This window comes from Marmota monax, unplaced genomic scaffold (assembly GCF_021218885.2).
Source record: "Marmota monax isolate L192 unplaced genomic scaffold, Marmota_monax_Labrador192_F-V1.1 WCK01_AAM20220418_F8-fsc00265, whole genome shotgun sequence".
Classification (NCBI taxonomy): Eukaryota; Metazoa; Chordata; class Mammalia; order Rodentia; family Sciuridae; genus Marmota; species Marmota monax.
This window is the reverse complement of record NW_026694808.1, coordinates 348,434-364,580: the sequence shown is the minus strand read 5'-3', so window position 1 is coordinate 364,580 and position 16,147 is coordinate 348,434. Positions and strand designations below refer to the sequence as shown.

The window sequence follows — 16,147 nt, the reverse complement described above, 5'->3', positions numbered from 1 at the left end:
TATTTTGGCAGTAACTCAGGTCAATTACAGATTAATTTGTGGTGAGTAGAGATCCAGCCTTTACCATTGGCCTAACTTCTATAATTCTGTTTTTCCTGGTTCTGCCACCAACACCATCTTGGTGAATAATGTAGTAGAATTGTTGGTTCTTTTCTATCTTTCAGTTGACTACATCTATGGTTTTTATTTTTAAACAAATAGATTTATACAGTAAATCAAAAATGTTGCTAATTTTTTAAGTAGGTCCTCTAAAGTACAGATATGAGGGAAAAAAAAAAAAAAACCTAATTTTTATCTTGCCAGGATCTGGGCATCCTGTATTAAGTGAATAATTTGTGAAAACCAATATCATTGCAGCAAATATTTAATTTCATTATTGTTTATAGGATTTTCCTATTTAATGTATATCTTTCAGTGAAAGAATATGTAAGAATGTTTTTGGTGATTTGTTTGCTAGACCAGTGCCGTTGCAGAAGCTCAAAAATTGATGGTTCAAGCAGCAGATCTTCTTTCTGCCATTCATAATTCATTGCATCATGGCATCCAGGCCCAGAATGACACTACAAAAGGAGGTAATTGTCCATTTTGCTCTTACTTTTTTTCTGCTTCATCCAGAATAAATAGTATTTATTTAGTTCTGCAATTTCATTTAAGTTAATCTGTGTAGATCTTGGAATGTTTCCTCCAAAGTCTTACATAAAGTGTTTTAGGCTTCTCTTTGTACATTTATTCTAGACTGAAAACAGTTTTGCAGAACTGGCCATCTCCCTTATCTTGGACTCTTCATGTGTACCCTATCTTGTGTTCATACTCTGATGTCAGCAGAAACTTCTTTTTTAATCACCTTCCCTCTTTACTCCTTTGTCTGAGAAATCATAATCTCCATCTTACAACCCACCCTCATTTTATTTGGTAAATTAGGCATTTTTTCTCTAGCTTCATTTCATTCATACATACCTTACAACATTGAATTGTTAACCTATCCCATCTCTCCCTGAGGTTTTGAGTACTTTTAAGAAGGGACTGTTTCTTCTTTGTACATTATTATATACTTGGTATGTTGTTGGCACTCGTTTTATTTATGAAGTGTGCCTTAAAATAAAAAGAATATTATACCTTTGTTGTAAAATTTGCAACAGGGTTAATGTTTTAGGTTAATGAGTTGGTATTTATATTTAAATTAGGGTTTCCCAGTGTTGTTGCTATAACCAAGAAGGCCGTTTTTATTTTTACTGATTGTCACCTTTTTACTTTCTGCCACTCTCCTCCTTTCAGGGGCAGGAGTTATGATATTCCCCTTCCCACGAACTTTTCCTTGCTAAATGTTAGGTAATAGAGCAGTCAGGAAGAAATTTGGATAAGGAAATCGGTATTCTCATAATCTCTACATTTTTAGTGATTATACTGTATTATTATTAACATATCAATATTTATTTCTAGGAGGTGGGGATGTAGATATATTTATGAGATGAGTAATAAGGTGATAGTTTACGACCATGGGATATTTTAAAAAAAAAGACTATGCATAGCAACACATAGTACATGTTTAAGAGAGATATATAATATCTACAACTCTTAAATATTTTGAAATTGAGTACAAAAATGTTACTATGAAAATCATGGCTTTAAAGTAATTTATTGGTTTGTGTAATGAGAAAATATTAATAACACAAAGCAAAAAGTCTTCCAGATTACTGGAAAGTCATGTTCTTCTTTGCCATACTATTTTATACCTGTAATGAAGCAAATTTTTGAGGATGATTGCCATAGGATTATTAGTAGCTCCAGCATATGGCTTCTCTCGATTTCAAACCAGTGTTTTTAGGGGAAAAAAAAATTTTTTTTTTGGCCTGTGTGTATCATCTTCATTATTTCTCTGATTTTGTAGTCTAGTGACAGATAAGTTCAGAAAAGTTATTTACATAAAATTAGCTGATTACACTTTTTATAAAATGTAATTTTATGACTAAGCAAAATTTTAAATTTAGGGAATATTAACCCTGTCCTTGATCTTAGCTTTCTTAATTTAACTTTGTGATTGTCCCTTAATCCTAAAGCCATAAAAGTTTTATAATAAAAAAGTTGGGTCGGGCATAGTGGCACATCCCTGTAATCCCAGCAGATTGGGTGGCTGAGGCAGGAAGATCAAAGGCAGCCTCAGCAAAAAGCAAGGCGCTAAGCAACTCAGTGAGACTCTGTTTCTAAATAAAATACAAAATAGGGCTGGCGATATGGCTCAATGGTCAAATACCCCTGAGTTCATTCTTTGGACCCCCGCCCCACACTGTTCTGCATGTGCCCTGCCAAAAACAAGTTGGGACCAGGCAGAGTGGCACACTCCTGTAGTCCTAGGGGTTCGGAAGACTTGAGACAGGAGGATTGTAACTAGAGAGACCCTGTCTCAAAATTTTAAAAATAGAGAAGTATAAAAGGCTGGGGATGAACACAGTGGTAAAATGTCCCAGGTTCAATTCCCAGTACCAAAAAAATAAAAATTAAATTGTACAAAATGAAAACGTTGGTTTGGATTATAGATTAATGGCCCAAGACCATCGATTCAATCCTAGGCAGTGAAAAGAAAAGTTACTACATTCCTAAATGATTATTCTAAGAAGAATGATGAGAAAACAGTAGTGTAGATTAACATTGGTTTCAGATTACTAATTTTATCTGCCACTTATTCTTAAAATTCCAGCTGTGTAAAGCTTGAATCATTGAGCATTCATTTTAGCTTCTTAGTAAAAAGGTACTTAATGGGTAGGACTTGGGAACATTGGTATTAGGAAGAAAAACATAAACAAACTTGGTCTAAGAAATACATGCTGGTAGCTGGGTGCCTTAGGCATATCTGTGATCCCAGTGGCTCAGGAGGCTGAGGCATGAGGATCACAAGTTCAAAGCCAGCCTCAGAAACTTAGTGAGACCCTGTCTCAGAATTTTAAAAAAGAGGGCTGAGGATGTGACTCAGTAATTAGGCACACCCCTGGGTTCAATCCCTGGTATCCAAAAAGAAAAAGAAATACTTGCTGGTGGTTTTATTCAATGAATATCAGTGTCTTAATAGAGATTAAGAAGGCAGAAGTGGTTTGGGAGGTGAATAAATGGGGTAGCACAGAGGTAATGGTTTATTTTTATGTAATAATATGGAGTAGTCCAATAGAATAATAAATATATGGCTCTGGAAAATGGATGGAAAAGCAGATTTTGGAGTTATATGAAATGTGCATTGAAACTCAATATGTGATTACTCAGGGCTTGCTGGATTCAGAAACTTGGGTTGTATCTTTATTGAAAGAATGAAGGAGAGAAGATGTGGGGAAGCTCATATTGCTTTTAATATATCTTGAATTTTACACTTTTTTATGTCGTGAAATGATATTTAAGTTATCTTCTTCAAAAATATTTTGTAGATACCACTTGTCAAAATATATTTCTCTCCCATGTTCTGTCTTAGTTATCTGTGGGGTTAGGTTCTAGTTAACCCTTGAGATAAAAAGCATCCTTGATATTGCTAATAGAAATTTTTAAAATGTACTTAAATTTATGTTGACTTAAATTGGTAAATACTTTGGAGTATATTTTCAAATCTGACACATTTGCAAGAGAGCATAATATCTTTTTAAAATAACTGATATATAATTAAAGTTGATAGGTTAGTAGCACTGGTGACAGCAGTTGAGAAGGAGTTAAAAAAAAAGATTGTAGATTAAACGCTTGCATTTACCTTCTGAAACCCCCCAAAATCAAGATGTAGTTAAAAAAAAAAAAAAGAAGAAGAAGAAAGAGTAAAAGGACAGGGCAAGATAGACACTAGCAACAGAATTTTAGAAGCTAGTAAACAGACATGGAATTAGCTGTATCTAAATAACTGAATTCTAAGCTGCACTGATAGAGAATCAAAGTGAACTCAATTTATATTGTGATCCCCAGAAAGATTCCATTAATAGCATATCAGAGACATCTGAAAATGGCGATGAGAAGCGAACTGAAAGAGAACTGTTTGAAAATCTGTTTCGGAGCAGGTATTTCCTCTCTTTGCTGGATGACCTTCTTGAACCTCAGAATACTAGAAGTTTTTACTTGGGAATAAGGAAGTGGGATATTGGACTGAGGGGATATGAGACACAGTTGAGATATGCACATTAAAAGGAAGTTATGTGATATCACAATTCAGCCAGCCTCAAGTCTTCAAGCCCAGGAGGTAGGAAGTAGGGAGGAAAAGTAGCAAAATCCAGCTATACTGATATTAGCAATTCCCCTGATACAGTGTCTTGCCTAATAGCCTTATCAATATTCACAAAACTTTTAGATTTTTGTGTTGCAGTTTCAAATCTTGATTATACAGTCAATGGTGGAAATCTCTGACATGAAAGAGAACAAAATAGGCAAGGTAAGCAAACACAATATCTTAAATGCAGATATGCATATGGAAACAAGAATAGAATGGTATGCATAAGGAAAAAAGGGATTATGTTGATTCAAAACATAATAGCCGATATGATAATAAATAAAAAGTTTAGAACAAAATTATGAAAGTTTAAAGTAGACTAAAAATGTAAAGATGAGAAATATATTATAGAATCAGTCCAGAAGGTCCACTGTCTAATAAGGATAAATGAAGGATGAACTAATGAAAGTTGTTCCAGAAATAGATCAAAAAGTAGAAACAACAAAAAATTCTTTTTTGTTTTTTAAGAATTTAACCTTTTGGAACTAGGTTTGTGGCTTAGTGGTAGAGCGTTCTTCTAGCACGTGCGAGGCCCTGGGTTCAATCCTCAGCACTGCATAAAAATAAATAAAAAAGAATTTAACTTTTTAAAAATTTATTTGATTTTATGTGGTGCTGAGGATGGAATCCAGGGCCTCACCCATGTTAGGCAAGTCCTCTACCACTGAGCTACAACACCAGCTCCACAAAAATTCTTTTAAGAAAACTTCCTGAACTGTCATGGTGCTGTTTGCCTGTAATCCCAGTTACTCAGGAGACTGAGCCAGAATTGCAAGTTCATAGCCAGCCTAGGCAATTTAGCAAGAAGTATTGCAAAATAAAAAGGGCTAGAGATGTAATTAGGTGGTAGAGCATTCCTGGAATTAAATTATGTAAACGCCCAGATTGAAAGAACAAATAGACTAGGAATGTAGCTCAGTGTAAGATCACTTGCCTAGCAAGGCCCTGGGTTGAATTCCTAGTAACACTGATAATAATAACAACTACATAAATTAAGTAGTATTAAAGAAGTCTTTCATTTTTGTTTTTTAATTTTTTGAGACTTTTTTGAAAATTCTGATTTGTTACATATGACAGCAGAATGCATTACAATTCATATTACACATATAGAGCACAATTTTTTATCTCTGGTTGTACACAAAGTAGAGTCACACCATTCATGTCTTCATACATGTACTTAGGGTAATGGTGTCCATCTCATCCCACCGTCTTTCCTACCCCATACCCTCTCCCTTACCCTCCTTCCTCTTTGCTGTTTCTAGAGTTCGTCTAATCCTCCAAAGTCTTTCATTTAAAAGAAAGAGCCAATAAAAAGAGCATGAAAATTGGTTTTGGTATGGTTTGGTTTAGTTTGCTTTGCAGTACTGGGGATCAAACCCCCAGGGATTATACAAGAGCAAGTGCTCTACCACTAAATTACTTCCCAGTCCTCAAAATTGACCTTTATTAAAGCATAGCATCATGAAATGTTAATGAAGAGAAGATCAGAGATTTGTAAGATACAAAAAGCAAATTACAAGGGTCAAGACAGTGTCATCACACTTCTCAGCAGCAGTAGTGAAGCTAGAAATCAGTGAAGCAAAATAAAAGAGGAGTCACACTTTTAAAATTTGAAATGTACACAAGCTTAACAATCAGGACAGTGGTTCTGGATATACATAATTGTAGTAAATCAGTGGAATAGAATAGAATTGAGACCCAGAAGTGGAAACCTCATGTTTATGGATAAGTGGAAAATACCAGTCATAAAATATCATGTTATATAAATTCCATTAAAATGCCAGAATTGGTAAACCCATGGCGACATAAAGTAGATTAGTTGTTACCCAGGATTGTAGTGCATATTGCTACTTGAAGTGATGAAAATATTCTAAATTTCTGATGATAGTTTTTTTACTCTGAATATACTAAAAACCATTAAATTGTATCCTCTAAATAGGCCATGTTAATTATATCAGGGTTATTAGTAAAAGAAGATCACTGGAACTGTCTTTGCAGAAATTTTTTTTGGGAAATGGTTTCAAATATTGAATTCTATGTACAAACTATAATTTTGAGGAAGGAATTTCAGACATTTAGATAGTCTCAGAAAATTTGTCTCCCAGAACTTTTGGAAGATGAAGTCCATACAAACAAGGGAATAAATCAAAAAAAAAGGAAAGTATGGGGTGAAGGTACATAAGAGTACAACATAAAAGAAATAATGAAGGAAATCCCCTGGCTGGTGGTAAAAGGAGATCACAAGATAATACTTGCACTCTATATATGGAGGATAAGCCCAGTTGTAGTAAGTCACAAAGCCCTAGGAAAGATGTTTTAAAGATGATACAAGACCATCTGTTGAATTGATAAAATAACTGGGTGTGTGATATAATGTCCTCCTTTAGTATTCAAGGGTAATATTTAGTGTTCTAGGATCCCCTTCAGATAGTAGCTAGCAGCTGTGGGACCAATCTCTGGCACCCATATCTGTGGAATCCAAGCTGGGTTTGGAAACCAGACTGGGCTATCACATAACTCAGAGTGTGAATAGAAAACCAGGAGAAATTCAGATGTTTTGCCCTGGGGAATACTGGGCATTCAGACCCAAGAGATCTCAAGTCCCTCTCACCCTTGGAGTCTGGTGGCATGAGGGACTAACAGGGGTTGGTCAGGAATTTGATTGGGTGGGTGAGAGTGACTGTGTGCCTGGGGACTGAGCCTAGGAGGCTGGAAAGGGCCAGAAGGACAGGATCTGCAGGTGGTGGAGGGGGTGAAGGATTGGCTCCTCCAGTGCACTAGTGGAACCCAGGGAACACTCCTGGGATGCAGACTCCCAGCATGGATTAGCAGCAGCAGAGCTCTGGGGATGGGCTGATTTAAAAATCTTAAGACCAATCACCATTCAATGAAGCACAAGGGGACAAACTAGACCTAAACCCCTTCCGGGGCTCTGCCTCCAGGAACTCCTCTCACAACACTCTCCAAGCTGCCCCATCACATAACTACTGAGAAGGGAAGCTGAGAATTTTTGAACTCCAACCAGTGACAAGCACCACCAGTGACAGCCTCCAGCTACTACTATTGTGCACAATATATAACTCAAGAAAAAACAAAAAAGACACTTGGGAACAGACAAGCAACATATATTATCATTGACAATTTTTGACTACCACGATGGAAACGATTCCTTAATTTTTTAATTTTTATTTTGTTTTTTTAAATATTTTTTAATTGTAGATGGACACAATACCTTTATTTAATTAATTTATTTTTATGTGGTGCTGAGGATCAAACCCAGTGCTTCACACATGGGAGGCGAGCACTCTACCACTGAGCCACAACCCCAGCCCCAATTCCTTCATTTTTCATCAAGAACCTTTCTTTCTTTTTGATTGTGATTGTGTGCTGAATGGTTCATGGACATTATTAGTACATGTACATATTTGTCTTACTTTTCTAGCATTTTTTTGAAGGCAGTTATTTTTCATGATTCTGTCTTTTGAAGGCTAGGGTTTTTGAGGAGTATATTTTGTTTTGTTTTGTGTGTGTGTTTTGTTTTTCACTTATTTCTCTTAATTCTCTTTCTCTCCTTTCTTTTGCTAACAACCTAATTCTGTTCTCTTCCACTTTTCCTTTAATTTTGTACTTCTGCTTTCTTCTTCCTCATAATCATCACAACCTACATATCTTCCACCTTCTCCCTGCTCACCTTTTGAAATAGCAAGCCCTTTTACAAACTTACTGTTTTTACTGTTGGCAATTGCTCACCATACCATTTCTGTTTATTGTGCCAGTTGAAATATCAGAGAAGGAATTTAGAAAGTTCATGGATAAACTGATCTGCTAGGTAAAAGTATATAGAGTGAAAACAGAAAACACAGGACATGAAAAATCACTGCAATAAAGGAGATTTTGAAAAAGAACCAAATGGAAATCCTCAAAATGAAGAAATCAATAATTAACTAAAAAATCAGTGGAAAGCATCACCAAAAGACCAGACAGACCCCTTGGAAGATAGTTTCAGGCAATGAAGACAGATATATAATCTTGGGAATAAAATCAACTATGGAGAAAAGATATTAAGAGACTATGAACAGAAATTTCAAGAAATATGGGATAACATGAAAATAATAGAAAGCATTAAAAGAATAGAAAGTCATGGAATAAATAATCTAACATTACATCACAAGGCCCTGGGGTGGGGGTGGGGGATAACATCAGCAAAAGCTGTACAAGACAGGAAATAATTAAAATCAGAACCGAAATCAATGAAATTGAAACAATAAATAAATTAAGAAATCAACAAAATAAAATTTTGTTCTTTAAAAAAAATAAAATTTGATAAACCCTTAGCCAAAGTAACTAAAATAGAAAAGGGGGGACTCAAATTATTAAAATTTATATGATGAAAAAGGAAGTGTCAGTGCAGGCACTACTGAAATTCAAAGGATAATCAGAAACTATTTTGAAAATTTATAATCTATAAATTAGAAAATCTTGGAAGACACTGACTGATTTCTGGAGACATGACTTCCCAAAATCCAACCAGGAGGATATAGAAAATTTAAATAGATCAGTTTCGAGTAGCAAAATTTAAAAGCCTGCGAACGAAGCAAAGCCCAAGACCTGATGGATTCTCATCCAACTTCTGCCAGACCTTTAAAGAACTAACACCAGTCCTCCTCAAATTATTCCATGAAATAGAAAAGATGGAACCCTTCCAAACTGATTCTATGAAGTTAGTATCACCCTGATACCAAAACCAGGCAAAGACACATAAGGAAAGAAAACTTCAGACCAATACCCCTGATGAACATAGGTACAAAAACTCTTAATAAAATACTGACAAATGTCATAGAATAACACACTAAAAAATAATGCACCATGATCAAGTGGGTTTCATCCCAGGGATCCAAGGTTGCTTCAGCCTATGAAAATCAATAAATGTAATTCACCACATAAATAGAATTAAAGACAAGAGTCACATGATCATCTCAGATGCAGGAAAGGTGTTTGACAAAATATAGTATCCTTTCATGATAAAATACTAGAAAAATAAGGAATAGTATGAATATACCTCAACTTGTAAAAGCTTTATACATTAAACCTATGGCCAGTATCACTCTAAATGGAGAAAAATTGAATGCATTCCCTCTGAAAACAGGAATAAGACAAGGATGCTCACTTTCAGCACTTCTGTTTAACATAGTCCTTGAAACTGTAACCAGAGCAATCAGAAATAGAAAGAAAGGGATACTAATAGGCAAGAAGAAGCTCAAACTATCTCTATTTGCTGTTTATATGATCCTATATTTAGAAGCCCCAGAAAACATCTAGAACTCATAAATGAATATAGCAAAGTAGGATATAAAATTAATTGCATTTCTATATACCAATGATGAATCAACTGAAAGAGAAATTAGGAAAACCATCCCATTCACAGTAGCTTAAAAATAAATACTTGGAACTCAGACTCTTGAGAGGTAAAAGACTTCTTGTTTTAGTCAGCTTTTTCACTGCTGTAGCTGAAAGATCGAACAACTGTAGAGAAGGAAAAGTTATTTGGGGGCTCACAGTTCAGAGGTCTCAATTCATAGACAGTAGGCTCCCTTCCTTGGGGCTCAAGGTGAGGCAGAACAACATGGTGGAAGAATATGGTGGAGGGAAGTGGCTCACATGATGATCAGAAAGCAGAGAGAGGTCTCCATTTGCCAGATAAAAATATATACCCCAAGCCACACCCCCAGTTCCCACCTCCTCTAGCCACACCGTACCACTTCAGTTACCATTCATTTAATCCCTGTCAGGGGATTAATTCACTGATTGGGTTAAAGCTCTCATAACCCAGTGGTTTCTCTTCTGAACCTTCTTGCATTGTCTCACACAAGTGCTTTTGGGGAATACCTCACATCCAAACCATAACACCTCTACAGTGAAAAGTATAGAACACTAAAGATATCGAAGAAGACCTTAGAAAATGAAAAAGGTTTGCCATGTTTTTGGATATGCAGAATTAATATTGCCAAAATGGCCATACTACCAAAATTGATATACAGATTTTAATTCAATTCCTATTAAAATTCTAATGATGATCTTCATAGAAATAATAAAAGCAGTCATGAAATTCATTTGGAAAAATAAAGAGGCCCAGAATAGCCCAAGCAATCCTTAGTGAGAAAAGTAAAGCAGGAGGCATCACAATACCATATTTTAAATTATACTACAGAGCTATAGTAACAAAAATTGCTACTGAAATTCAGAGGATAATCAGAAACTATTTTGAAAATTTATAATCTATAAATTAGAAAATCTTGGAAGATTTGGTATTGGTACCAAAACAGACATGACAACCATTGGTACAGAATAGAAGACCCACAGAAAAACCCAACTAAGTACAGTTATCTCATCATAAACAAAAGCTCCATGAACATATATTGGCGAAAAGATAACCTCTTCAACAAATGGTGCTGAGAAAACTGGAAATCCATATGTAACAAATGAAATTAGACCCTGTGCCTATGAGAAGAAAAAGTAGGTCCAACTCTCCATAATGGCGGCCTAGGAACCGAATTCCTCAGCTAGACTCCTAAACCACAAGCAATAAAATCAAGAATCAATAAATGGGATGTTATCAAATTAAAAAGCTTCTTTACAGTAAAGGAAACAATCCAGAACATGAAGAGAGAGACTACAGAATGGGAAAAAGTCTTTATCACACACACCTAAGAGAGCATTAATCTTTCAGCTATATAAAGAACTCGAAAAACTTAGCACAGTACAAAGTAGGCAAAGGAATTGAACAGGTACTTCACAGAAGAAGAAATACAGTTGGTCAACAAATATATGAAAAAATGTTCAACATCAGAGAAATGCAAATTAAAATTACATTGAGATTTCATCTCACTTCAGTCAGAATGGCAGTTATCAAGAATACAGGTAACTAGCTGGAGCTGGAGCTCTGTGACAGAATGCTTGCCTAGCATGCATGAGGCACTGGGTTCGATCCTCAGCCCCACATATAAAAAATAAATAAAGACATTCTGTCCATCTGCAACTAAAAAAAAGAAAAACAATGTAAGTAACAATGTTGGCAAGGATATGAAGGAATAGTTACACTCATACATTACTAGTGGAACTGCACATTGGTGCAACCACTATAGAAAGCAGGATGGAGATTCCTTGGAAAATTTGAAATAGAACCACCATTTGACCCGGTTATCCGACTTCTTGGTGTAATCCAAAGGACTTAAAATCAGCGTACTGTAGTAATGGGGCCACATCAATATTTATAGCAGCTCAATTTACAATATCTAAACTATGGAACCAACCTATATGCCCTTCAACAGATGAATGGATAAAGAAAATGTGGTACATAGCCACAGCCATAAAGAATGACTTTATGACATTTGCCAGTAAATGGATGGAACCAGGATTGTCATGCTAAGTGGAATAAGCTAATCCCAAAAAACTCAAGGTCATATGTTTTCTCTGATGTGTGGATACTAACACAGAACAAGGATGTGGGGAGCCTAGAATATCAGTGGATTAGACAAAAGGAAATCCACGTGAAGTAAGGGATGGGAATAGGAAAAACAGTGGAATGAATCTGACATAACTTTCCTATGTATGTATATGAATACATCACAGTGAATCTCAACATAGTGTACATCCACAAGACAGACTCCATGTTTCTGTAAATATGTCAGAATAGACTCCACATCATTTATAACTAAAAAGAACAAAACATAAAATGACATTAGTATTTGCATATAAAATATACGTATCCTCCCTTAAACTTTGTATAATCTCTCAGTTACTTATAAATACCTAATACAACATAAATGCCTTATGAATAGTTATACTCTATATGACAAATTTTTAAAAAGCCTGTAGCAGCCATCTTATTATATAACTACATGGTGCACAACCATTGGATGGTTGACCACATATATTTGGAACCTGCAGATAATGGAAAGCTGAACTACATTGAGAAGCAATTTAGAGAATTTACAAATGATTTCAGGTTGAATTAAGTGTTAAGCAAAGCAAACAAAGTGAGACAGTTACTAAGTTCAGAATGCATATGAAAATAAAGGTTATTTCCCTTTGGCCTAGGGGCTAGGGATATAGCTCAGTTGGTAGAGTGCTTGCTTTGCATGCAGCAGGCCCTGGGTTCAGTCCCCAGCACCACAAAAAACAGACAAACACAAATGTTTGGCCTAGATGTGAATATCATTTATTTACTCACATGGTGACACCTATACTCAGTATTGGTCATTACCAGAATCATGTTCTAGATTGAAGGTAAGGGGTTAAAGTGTACATACGTATATGATCGTTGTGCTACCTCAGGTTTTTTCTGAGTCTCTGACTTCCTCCATGTGACAGATAATATATAAATCTGAAATAATATCAAATAGTAGTATAACCTTGTTATTTGACAATTCATAGGTAAATACCCAAAGAAATAGCCAACAGTAAGTAAAAGAGATTTCCTGGGAAATGTTTGGGCTTCTGGTTTGGGGATGTTAACTGTGAATATGACTATGTGGTGCTTCTAAAACCAACTGAAAAACAAATGGAATAAGAGATATAGAATTCTTTCAGTATTTTAAAGAGAAGGAAATATAAGCCAAATCTGATGAGAGCCTGTGAATGTTACTGTATTTGGATAAAGGGTCTTTACTGATGTCATTAAGGGTCTTGCGATTATCTGGGTAGAATTGAAATACATCATAATTGTCCTTCATAAGGAGATGGACACTGATAAGAAACATAGAAAAGGTCTTGGGAAGACAGGGAGAGATAGGCATGTTGCAGCCACTGTGCAAGCAGTGAGAATAGCCATGAGAAACAAGGAACAGGTTCTCTCCAGTGCTTCCAGCCAGACTACTGCTCTTCTACCACCTTGAGTTCAGTCCAGTGAAACCAATGGTGATCATCTATGAGAGAATGAATATTCTGTGGTTTTAAGTTGCCCAGTTTATGGTAATTTGTTACAGCAACCCTAAAAATTAATACAAAGAGTGATTACATATGTTCTTTGGAATGATTTCATATGTGTGTAAATGAATTGGTAATTATGGAGTGCCAAGTTGGGGAACTGAGTTACACAAATGTCTGCAAAGGAGAAAAATTAGATTGAAATTAAAGGTATAAAGGTAATCTTGTAATTTCTAATAGCTATATGTTGGTATGGAAATTTAGATGTAATTATATGTCTGCACAAACCTGTGTATACATATGCATACCCATATAATTATTAATGTACTTTATATCTCTGTCTTCTAAAGAGGCTAGAAGCACTGATAACCCCCTTCAGAGTGAGCACACTTATCATCCAGATCTTGCTGCTTAAAGTAGCACTGAAAGAAACTAGGGCATTTTGGAGAACTAGCTGGAACAGGGAAAGAACTAGATAAGTCTGGAACATCTTATACCAGAAATGAGAAACAGTCCAAGATTGGTAGGAACATATCAATTAGACATAGAAGACAGCTTGAAGGGGCACTTGCACAATCTGAATTAGTGACCATCACAGTAAGTAGTTCTGATCATAAGTGAATGAATGGACAATTTGAATCCTTTTTTCTCTTCCTTCTGGGGATCAAACCAAGGGCCTCGTACATGCTAGGCAAGATTTCTGTCCCTGAGCTATATCCCTAGCCCTTTTTACTTTTTTTTATCAACATATCAACATGAATGGACAGTTAGATAATGATGAGCATGTTTATTTTTTTTATTTTTTATTTTTTTAAAAGAGAGAGAGAATTTTAATATTTATTTTTTTAGTTATCGGCGGACACAACATCTTTGTTTGTATGTGGTGGTGAGGATCGAACCCCGGGCCGTACGCTTGCCAGGCAAGCGTGCTACTGCTTGAGCCACATCCCCAGCCCAGTGATGAGCATATTTATATAGGTGTCTATTCCTCTCACTCCCCAAGTATTAATTAATTCAAAAAAAGGAGGAGTAAGTATAATGTGGAAGTCTGACATCACCTTTATCAGGTAATCAAAGAATATATCACCAGTTATGAGTCAAACCATTATTTTGCTAATAGACGCCAAAGAGAAGATTGCATCATTTCTGTGACATTTCTAAGATTCATAATACACGTCTAATCATGAAGAAACAAGCCAGCTTTACATTGAAAGACAGTATACAGAATTACTGGTTTGTTAGTTTCAGAGATGTCAGTATTTTAGAAATCAAGGAGAGACTGAACTGTTCCATACTGAAGGAGAGTAAAAGACAAATGGAACTTATAATACTGACATGGATCTGAAGAACATGATTGGAATAGTTTGTAATATCTGAATGAGGTCTGTGATAGTAATTGGTCAGTATTAGTTTGTTAATTCTGGTCATTATATTGTGGTTATGTATATCTTTGTAGGAATTATACTCAACATATTTGAGTACATAATTACTGTACTTACGACTTTAATGTAAGTTTTGAAATTGTTTTTAAAAATTCACCATTTACCATTCATTTTTTTTATTTTTATTTTGAATTTTTTTTTGGTACTGGAGATCAAGCTCAGTGTCTCACACATGGTAGGCAAGATGCACTCTACCACTGAACTACATCCCTAGCCCTTTTTATTTTTTTTTTATTTTGATACAGGGTCTCGCTAAAGTTGCCCAGGCTGGCCTTGAACTTGTGATCTTCTGTGCCTCAGCCTCCCGAGTAGCTGGGATTACAGGTGTGCACCACCATGCCCAGCATTTGTAACCATTTTAAGTGTACAGTTCAGTGGTACTCAATACATCTGTTGTGCAGCCATCACCATCTATCTACAAAACTTTGTCATCCTCCCAAACTATGTATCCTTTAAATAGTAGCTCTCCATTCTCTCCTTTGCTTTCTACATCTTAGTATCTGACTTATTTCACTGGGCATAATGTTATAACTTTTTATAAATAGAAAGATAACTAAGAAGTGTAGACTAACATAACCAGAGAAGGACATCCAGAATCACATTTTAATAAATAAACTGTAAATTCCCTATGTAATTTTGGAAAGTTGTGTTTTTAAAAAATTATATGATGTCTCTATAGACGGATACATTTTCATATCTTTGATTTTGATATCTAATTTACTTTTAAGATAATAACACCAAAGCACATTGATACTGCAGCTCTCTTATCCAATGACATTGTGCTGTGTATAATACTTTTCTGTTAATGACCTAAGGAGTTTTAGTAACTGGGATACCTTAAGCCAGTGTGTCATAATGTTTTAAATAGCAGTTACATATTTTGTTTTTAAAATGCTTTTAATGCAGAGTAGGAAGTAATCTTACATAGCATTCTTGTGCTAAGAATGATTTTTAGGATTTTAGATAGGAAGTATTTCAACAGGAAAACCAAGGTAATTTATATACCTACAGACTTGTAAAATCAGAATGAAGCCTAGAACTTATTTTGTGTGATCTCTATACAATTCAAAAAATTTAGTGGAGCATGCATTAGGTAACAGTGATTAGTTTTTTTCTGAGTTCATATTGTAAGGGACATCCGAGCCTCTTGAGGGCACTTTAATAGGCTGAGATAAGTAGTGTTATAAACATGTGAAAGTGGAAAGTGTTACTTTTCATGGTTTTCATTTCCTTGAAACCGTGGGCAAACTCGTTTCTAGCTTTCAGCCCCTCTCATGCTCATCTGTAGTCTGTCATGAATAACTGTTTGATTAAAAATTATATCTTAGTTTTTATCTCTTTTCTTGACAAGTACTTTAATGATGTTTTGTATGATTGTAAAGTCTGTTTGCATGAGATTAAACAATAGCTATTAAGAACAGCTTTAACTATTAGTATGTATAATGTCTAGATAAATACAGGGAAAATTTTTAAGTTTATGCAGGGAATGGAGAGGGACTTACAATAACTTCTAACTTTCTGCATAAAGACTTTTTGTCCCTAGTCTTTGTAT

The 16,147-nt window shown here is 35.3% G+C and overlaps 1 protein-coding gene across 4 annotated transcripts in view; it reads left to right on the top strand.

Moving 5' to 3' along the window:
* Positions 1 to 16,147, top strand: part of Naa35 (N-alpha-acetyltransferase 35, NatC auxiliary subunit) — a 116,178-nt gene that overhangs the window by 60,824 nt on the left and 39,207 nt on the right. For all 4 annotated transcript variants that reach the window (XM_046425901.1, XM_046425903.2, XM_046425904.1 and 1 more), the window contains exon 11: positions 458 to 572. In XM_046425901.1, the coding sequence (XP_046281857.1) occupies positions 458 to 572 (115 nt within the window). The remainder of the gene's footprint in view (positions 1 to 457; positions 573 to 16,147) is intronic.